The sequence below is a fragment of the Papaver somniferum genome, chromosome 4 (genome assembly GCF_003573695.1).
Source record: "Papaver somniferum cultivar HN1 chromosome 4, ASM357369v1, whole genome shotgun sequence".
NCBI lineage: Eukaryota > Viridiplantae > Streptophyta > Magnoliopsida > Ranunculales > Papaveraceae > Papaver > Papaver somniferum.
Window position 1 is genome coordinate 81,748,330 of NC_039361.1, and position 9,377 is coordinate 81,757,706.

The 9,377-nt window shown below is 34.8% G+C and overlaps 1 protein-coding gene across 1 annotated transcript; it reads right to left on the reverse strand.

Moving 5' to 3' along the window:
- Positions 1 to 2,963: 2,963 nt before the first annotated feature.
- Positions 2,964 to 4,821, reverse strand: LOC113272747. The gene is made up of 3 exons (XM_026522545.1): positions 4,782 to 4,821; positions 3,842 to 4,379; positions 2,964 to 3,550 (listed from the first exon to the last, which is right to left on the reverse strand). Exons 1-3 carry the CDS (start codon positions 4,819 to 4,821, stop codon positions 3,133 to 3,135), a joined length of 996 nt encoding a protein of 331 aa, XP_026378330.1. The 3' UTR covers positions 2,964 to 3,132.
- Positions 4,822 to 9,377: the final 4,556 nt, after the last annotated feature.

Here is a 9,377-nt window from a genome sequence, read left to right on the forward strand (position 1 = left end):
AGTGCCACACTTTCAATTTCATGTTTAAGAAAGTGCCACCGTTTTTTTCAGAATTTATTTAGTGCCACGCATTTGACCTTTTCCATCCAGTTTTTTTCCAAACAAAAGTTTACATCCGTTAGTGCATAGGTGGCAGTAGTCCAGCTTAGGAAAAGACATTTACGCCCTTGAAACATCTCACTATAATTCATGTCTTCTTTGGGTCATTTCATCGAACAAATAGACCGCGTTGTGCTCATCCAACATCAGCAACATCAAGTTCGTCTCTGCCATTTGGTTTTTTCCGTTTAAAACCATAACCCACACCAACTTCTGCAAAACCTCCTTGCACTGCTTACCATCAATCATCTCCACCAGATCTGGCTACAACCACTGAACTGCATAGCTCATTTCAATACCCTTGCAACCAATTCGAATGAACCCATTACAGATTCGAGAAAATAACCAATAACCACCACTGACTTCAGTTATATCAGCCAACGAGATCACATTTCGAAACCATCTCAGCAAAAACACATTCATGCATTGATATTGTCTTTGTTGTTGATGTTGCCATCACCATCTTCACTTCACTGAACTTCTTAAACTCAAGTCAACAGCGAACCCTTCATTTAATTTCGCTTCCATCACCATTAAATCAAGACCCAGTATTCATTTGCTATTGTTGATAGAATACTACGCATCAATGGCAACATCACCATTTAATTGACCATTTCTGTGTAACCATCACCCATTCAAACACATACATCATCTATCCAAGCTTTTGCTGTCATCTTCTTCCAATCAAACTCGTGATTCATCTCAACTGAGTTTCACAGCGAACTCAAATCCGCAACCACCCAGCACACAACATCACTAACTTCACTGATATTGATATCAATTTGCTATAAATCGAGTACAAGAACTTCATAGTACAAATTTAACAAAAACCCAAAAGAGGAAACTCATTAATCAAATCTTCCTTCTCTCAGGAACATCTACCAATAGACCTAATCTTGGATGAGATTATAAAATCCCCAAGTCTGACTGCTTTTGTATTGATTTCAATCTTCAATTCCATGTCTTAAATCTCTCCAAATACCAGCAACCATCACTGCAGTCTAGAATTCACGACCAACATTTAGAAATTAAACTAACCAAAATTGACGGCAACAACTTCTTTGTTTCTCGACCAGAAACCAATTCCCCTTCTCTATTCTTGCAGCTGTTCACCAAATTAACCCAATTTCTCCACATCTCTTGCTTTAAACCCCCGTCAAATCCCTGCTCTTTGTCTCTGAAATCGAGTTCAACCCCATCAAAACAACACCAGTTCTTAGTCTTCTCACCCTTGAAGAACAGCCACAGAAACCCATCACCTAATTCTTCTTAATTATCTCTCGATTCTCAGTAATTAAACCCTAAATTCCATCTCTTAGCTCAAACATAGAAATCTGAGTTGTCAACAGTCTAGGGTTTTGCGTTTGAGTTCGAATTATAGAGATGGAAGAATTGAGTTCTGTTATGAAGATTTGAAGCAATTGAAGCTTAGGAGACTTGGGTTAGGGTTTGAGATGGTGAGCTAATAGGTACGGGTTTTCTTAATCAGAGATGGAGAAGTTGCTGATGTTGATTGTTACCGAGAATACAGTTTACCCTAAAACTTCGAAATCGAAACAGACAACAATCTTCATCTTTACTTAAATCTCAATCTCCAACAATCATTCTTCTGTCGATTTCTCTCTTCTCTTCTCTAATTATGTGCTTCAATTTCATCTCCTCCTTAGTCTAGGCAAATCCTCTCTAGATCTATCTCTCTGCGCCTTTAAGGGTTGTCAAGGGTAAATAAATAATGTTGACACATTTTCTTGACTTGTTCAACCATTATGGACCGGTTTGGTGGGACCTGACGGAATACATAACAGAGGTGGCACTTTATAAATGTTGAAAAAAACGGTGGCAATTTCTTGAATCGAGATTTGCAAGTGTGGCAGTTTTTTAAAAATCCCTTTCTTTTTAATGATTTCAGACAAAGATGGATAGCATTTTTTTTTATTTCCAGGTCGGTCATTGTAACTAGCCATGTAGCCTCTTCCCTTGCTGGACCCTCTCTTAGCTAACTGTCTGCCAAGAAAGTTGGCCTCTCTCTAGTGACATGACCAAGCTAATTCTTGATAACTTAGCTGCACTTCACTTTTACCTGTAAACAACCATCCATGTGAGCTGGGAGGTTGAGACGATTTTGTCCTTTGACTAATAACATAACAGCCTTCATAAAGTCGATATTACACGACTCCCAAACCCTCGAGGCCAGCAAGCATTTCCCTGATGTGATTAATGCACACCCAAATATTGCATTCACCACCTCATCCCTGAATTTTTGCAATCCAACCTCCACCAGCCTCACCTAGGTTGCCGTTGAGGGACCATCACAACACAAATTGATAACCCCTTCTTGCGGGAGAGACCAATAAGAAAAAGAGAATTTATTCAGGGGCTTAACTGGTCTGCTCGAGATTAAATTTTGATTAGAATATGAAAACCTTTATGGAAAATGAATATATACCCTTATGATCCTCAAAAGAACAATCATGCACATCCCTGTATAACTTTGAAGAAAATACTTCTAATAGGTGTATTCTTTCCTTCCTAAACTTTCAATTTTCCAGCATAATCTCATAAATAGAACTTGGTGCAGACACCAACCTGACTTCTTTGACTGTCTGGGTTTTCAACAGTTTCTCTCATTGTATTCCTCTTCCATTTATGGATCAAAGAAAAGTTCTCATAGTAACATGTTCGAGTATTATGAGTGTAATGTGGAAAAATGACTACCTTGTCCTTGTTACATACACTACTTGAATTTCGACCCACTATATTCGTTTTCTATCTGAACTTAAAATGAAGATTCAATGCATATTAAGTCGCAATATTTCTTTCATTCAAGTGAACTAAGTTGGTCAATAAGTTATACTTAAACAAGAAACATGTATACAATCTGGAATAGGATTGTTATCTGCTATTCTCTAATAACCTCATTTCAATAAATTCACAAACCTCTCCATAAACAAGTGTTCCCAGATAAAATGTCTTATAGGAAAAGTTTTGCTATGTAAAATGTGCTTGCTCCGTCATCTACTGATAAGATGTACATCAGTTTGACGAACTCAATTTAGGTTTCTTAAGATACCTAAGTATACTCCACATGAATGTAGAAACAAAGAAGAGAATCGAACCAGTTACAACAGCATACTTGAGGCCAAGGTTAACAAGTAAATTTACCAGAAGGCCAGCTAAAACAACGCCACAGAAATTTGCCGACACAGCAGACCAGAATGGCATATCGAACAATGATGCAATAACTGCACCTGTCCATGCCCCGGTTCCAGGAAACGGTACAGCCACAAACAACATCAATCCTAACCACTGAAACTCTTCAATAGGACCAGCCTTTGCTCTTGCATTTTTGAAAAACAGCTCTAGGTATCGTGAGGCAGTAGGACTGCTCCTAGCCAGATACTTTTCAAATTTCTTCAAGTAGAGTAGAATAATGGGCACTGGAACCATGTTGCTGCAGTCATATATTTATAAATTCCAAAATTGATCAGATAACATTTCAGAATGTATCGATCAGATAACTTATACAGAAAGCAAACTCTGTGTGTTTTTTGCACTCAATTCAGGAACAAAAGTTCAACCACGGACTAGTTTCAAACTTAGCAGATAAATGGATACTGCATAACCCCACTTCCTCAAATTCTATTAACCAAAAAATGCAAAATTATTTTGGGGAAATTAAAATCATACCCATTATGAGATTAACTGAAAAAAGGGTTTCATAAACGAGTAAAAAGAGACTGACCCAAGAACAGATAAGACAGTTAGAAGGAGAGGTTTGAGCTGCAACCAATAACCAACAGGAATAGCACCACGAAGCTCAACAAGAGGAAGTGTAGCTAGGGCAAATACAATCACCTCATCAGACCAACCAGAACCTCTTAAAAAATTAGCTACTTTCAAACCAAAACTTGAAGCTCTAATAGAATCAGCTGAAGCAGCACGAGCACTATCTCCTCCAAAAGTTGCTGTTAAAACAAGTGAAACTGAAGTACAAACCAAAACCCAGAAAACAAATTTAATTGCCTGTTTGGGTTCATCTACATGTGGTAGAAGAATCTCATTATTATCAGATTCTAAAAAAAAATTATTGGAATTTGCAGCAGAAGTTGTAGTTGATTGGGAGAATTTAACTAGAGGAGAGAAGGAATGGAAAATTGAACAAAACTTGGGCTTCGGAGAAGACTTATGAGGAGAAACGATGAAATCTGTGTTTAAGGAGGGGATTCTTCTGTGGGTTTTTAACGGGAAGAAATTTGTATCAATATACGATATTAGTGACACTAAAAAGGATTAGGATATTAATATATAATATATTGCCAACTCTAAATATTCCAAAAATATGACATGCTTCCTGTCGAAAAAGATGTACATACCTCTTTGTCAATAGTTGGGTCAAGATTTAATCAAGAAAATGCACTAATATATCTTTCTTCAGAAATCATACATTAAGAATCAAACGCCTAAGTCAACTGCTCCTCTAGGGCCCAACTCGCTCTAGTTAAATAGAAAATCACACTTATTATGTAGTTCTATCAATATATGATATTAGAGACACTAAAATAAACACATTTTAATCAAAAATATATTGCCAACTCTAAATAGTGCAAAGCATATGAAGTGCTTCCCGTCCAATAAGATGTAAAGAAAAAGCACTTGTATATCTTTATTTAGAAATCATATACAAGCGACCAACTCAACTGCTCCATTAGGTTCCAACTCCATGTACTTATATCTGTTGGGGTTTTGTTCCGTATACAAAATCATATGGCTGAAAACAGACTTTAGGTAACAGTTTTGCAGCAGAAAACAGTGATCTAATGCTGTCAAAACCGTGGCTAAAGGTCAGTTTCGGGTTTGGAATGTCTACAAGGTTTACTAAGATTAAGAAACTTGTATGACGGTTTGGTAGAGTGTTTTCCAAGTTTATGGTTTCCTAATTAAGGTTTAAGACCATTCTTAGAAGTTATAGAAGACTTGGGGAGCAAGGATTTGTCTACTATATAAGAGGGCTTGTATTGTGAGTATAAATCCATTCTCTTGGTTAGTTCTCTAGTAGAATCCTCTCTCTTTATGAGAGTGATTGGGTCACAACCGTTGTATCCTACGATGGTTGGTGATGGGACAAAATCCATGTGAGAAGAGAGACTTGTAGTGAGAACGGGTATGGGAGAAATCTAGGGTTTCTAGGGTTCATATGGGAGAAGCTAGAATTCATGATGTTCTTCGTGTCCTTGTCTAAAGTCGAAGCAACCATGGCGGTGGAGGTTTATGGAACAAGAAAAACAAAGGAAGAGATAAACTCTTCGTAATATGTATTATTGTTTCTAACGTTTAGCGCTAGTGGGTTACATAACTAGTTGATTATATGAAGTGTGTCGATGTAATAACTTGTTATGATAATGAAGATTCTCGGGGTAGTTTTGGCCGTGAATGTAGCCTACAAAGGTGAACCACGTAATCTTTGTGTCATGTGTGATTGTCTATTTTCGTATTGATTATATATTCGTGCTAGTATTATTCGATCATGCTAATCTAAAGATGTAAGAGACAGATTTGAGCTAAGTTATCTAAAGTAGGATGTTTCATGGAATTGACTTCTATGGAAACATGCCGGTTCGAGACTAACGTAACCTCGGTTTCCCGACAATATCATATAGAGACGCTAAAAAGAAACACATATTAATATATTATAGATTGGCAAATCTAAATAGTACAAAGCATATGAATTACTTCCCATCGAGGAAGATGTAATCAAGGAAATGCACTTATATATCTTTCTCCAGAAATTGTATACTTGTGTTAAGAATCAAGTGGCCAATCCAACTGCTCTTCCAGGCTGGCTTCCTGTAGTTAAACGAAAAATCACACTGGTTATATCACCCTAAAGAAAATATATGATATTAAAGACACTAAAAAGAAATGCGATATCAATGCAAAATAGATTTCCAACTCTAAATAGTGCAAAACATATGAAGTGCTTCGCGTACAAGAAGATGTAATCAAGGAAATGAACTGATATATCTTTCTTAGAAATCATATACTTGCGTTAAGAGTCAACTTACCAACTCAGGTGCTCCTTCAGGCTCCAACTCTATATGAACAATCACACCCACTATATAGTTATATCAATATATGATAATAAATATGATATTAATATAAAATTACTTACCAACTCTAAATAGTGCAAAACATATGAAGTGCTTCTCTTCGAAAACATGTAAATGCATATTTCTCGACATAGCAATAATGTTAGAGCATGCCCTTGTCAAAAACTCACCATCAACAACCGGGTTCTGGTATACTTAGTTTATGGTTTACTCGAATAAGAGAAAGTATATATGTTTTCCACTCATTATCAACATCTCAACATTGTTAGTTTATCTATAAAAAAAACTCAAGGGAGTATTAATTCAAATGCTTTAATCAGAAAACAAACACCTCTGCCTCACTCTTCAAATTCATGATGAGATTGATTTTTCATTGATTATGTCATTACAGAAAATCACAATCTAAGAGATGGGGTTATTCATCTCTCAGACACGGATATTGTCAAATATTCTTTGATTAAAACCATTTCATATGGGAATCCTTGCTTCAAAAGAAACTTGATATCGTGAACAAAATGACAAGATGATGGCAACTAGTATCTCTGAGAAACAAGCTCAAGAAGAATATTTATTCAACTTATTGACACCGAATCTAGATTATCTGACGCTCTCATAAAAACCAGAAATCTTGAAAATGAGTTAGCAATCTTGAGTAAAGATATACAGTAACACTTTGCGGTTTCAAAGTTAGAGATGTTTCTGCTAATTCCCAAGATCTGAGACAAATCAGTTTAGATTTGTCTATTGACTGTAATAATCGAACATAGATTGTTTCGCAATATGATACATCAATCATTTCTCATAATCATAACAATATTTGACAAATAACTTTAAATCTTACTTCAATTGTAGCAAAAAGGGTCATTGTTCTAAACGCTGTAAATATCGGATTAAAGACAAACAACTTAGTGATCTCAAAGACTCATTTAATTTTGTTATTGGCTATGTTTCTTGTCATTTAATCATGTGTTACTTCTCAAAAAAACTCGTGAACTCATGTTCATGATTTATGCATGATATCTCGAAATTGCAAGAGAGCAACTTCATGCTTCTGAAAAGAATGAGGAATAATGGTTTGAATCGAAGCTTATGAAGATGATTGTCGAATTGAACCTCTTGAACGCAAAGTTCAATAAAATGAAGGAAAGAAAGAACCTCAAAAGAAACATTGAGGAGTTTGTAATTAAGCAGGTCGTATCAAAAGATAATAAAACTTTCTTATTTTTGTCCTTTAAGAATAGAATAATCAGATGTTGATTATTATATCATGCATTATTTGTATAAGGTGTATTCGCAACTATCAATAAAAAGTGAATCATAAGTTTTTATTTCTATCCGAGACTATCTCCTACTACTGATTTGCTTCTTTTGTGTTTTTTCTATATGTTCTGTAGTATTTTTTGTATAATAGTTTAACAAATTTCATGTTGCGTTTTCTAGGCCTAGAATGTCATATCAGCAAGAATGACCATGTTCATTTATGGTACAAAGGAACAGTTTGAAAAGGAAAATAAATTGTGGCATGTAGCCTCAAAAAAAAGGTATGTTTTCAACTCCTCATTTGCATGGAAATGCAGTGAGTTGTCCACCTCAGGTAAAACATTCTTATGATTGAATATTCATATGTTTCATTTTTTTTTCTTCCAAGGTGCAGGAATCTGTTAAGAAGGGCCTAAGGTACCCTCTAATAGGGCTAATCAAATAGGTAGAAATATTTTACTCCAAAATCAGAAATCATGGGGGAGAAATTATTTTTATTAACAAACTAGTGGGTAAAGCCAAATTACTAATCTGTTTAGGGAAAAATCTCAAAAACATATGGTATCTATAAACATGTGGTAATAATAGACATGTGGATATTCAGTCATTTTTCAAAAAAATTACTAACCGGGATGTTAACTACTTTTTTAACAAACATGTGTTATCAATAAATATATGAGTATATAAAGGAATATACGACTTACTTCCAGGAACATCAGCCACTATAAGGATGTCCTTATAAGTATCACGACTATAATGTCATTCTGTTTAAAGAGAATAATAAACAAAGAGACTCTTATCAACATTAACTAATAAAGAAAAACCTAACACGTGTGTTAGAGTATTGCTCGGTTAAATCCACCAAGCGTTGGTATCTCAAGTTTGGTTGTGATATATTAGTTCCAAAACTTGAAGCCACATGATTTGATTACTAAAGTTAACTTTGTTATGTTAGAATAGGAAAATAGAAATGTTAAGACTCGCTCTTGTTACTCATGAATAACTTGAAGACGCATCAACATCAACGAACATATTATCCTTCAGTTTGAGGTTAATAACAACTTAACTTATTTCATTTCTATCTTGTTCTTTCGAGTCAGTGCTTATTGAAAATATAATATTCAAAGTAAAGTTTATTCACTTGTCTATAGTATCGGTGACTTGGTCATTATACCATGATCAAAGTATGAATGAAAGATATACTAGATGTTTCATATAACTTGAGTATATGGATTTGCAAAGTATAGTTTATCTATAGACTTCTTGAACTGACATAACAATAATTGGTAACGTGTTATTATTTTGTGCATTGAACTTCTGGAATAAATTCAACCCTTGGGATTATGATTCAATGTAATATCATAAACATAATCTATGGAAATATACTTGCAAAATTCAGTTTTATAGTCAAAGGGAATTCATGATTGATCCTAAGTTTATGACTGATCCCCAGTGGTAAGGACCGATCCTGAATAAGGACCGACCCTAACATAATTCAAAAGTATTGTATAATTTCGATATGTTTGTTATCTTCGGTTTTCTGCAAACATCGAGATGCACGGTTTGAACTTGGAACGTTCACATAATGTTGACATAGTGATTTGAACATGTGTTAAACTATTATATTTTAATGTTCAAGTATTTTCCTTTGATACGCAAGGCGAGATCCTGAAATCGTAATTTAAATATATTTTAGATATTTGAAAATACATGCTTACCATATCCCAGAGGCTTGTATATATCTAGTTGTTTTATTAATAAAGTATATAATGCATGCTAGCTAATATTAGTTATCAACCAAGAATGATACTGGTTTATGAGTTGGAATACAACTGGTATTTTATAATTTCGGAAATAATATTAATTCTTTGAACGACTTTAGAAAATTTTGGATACAATTACCTTGTCTTT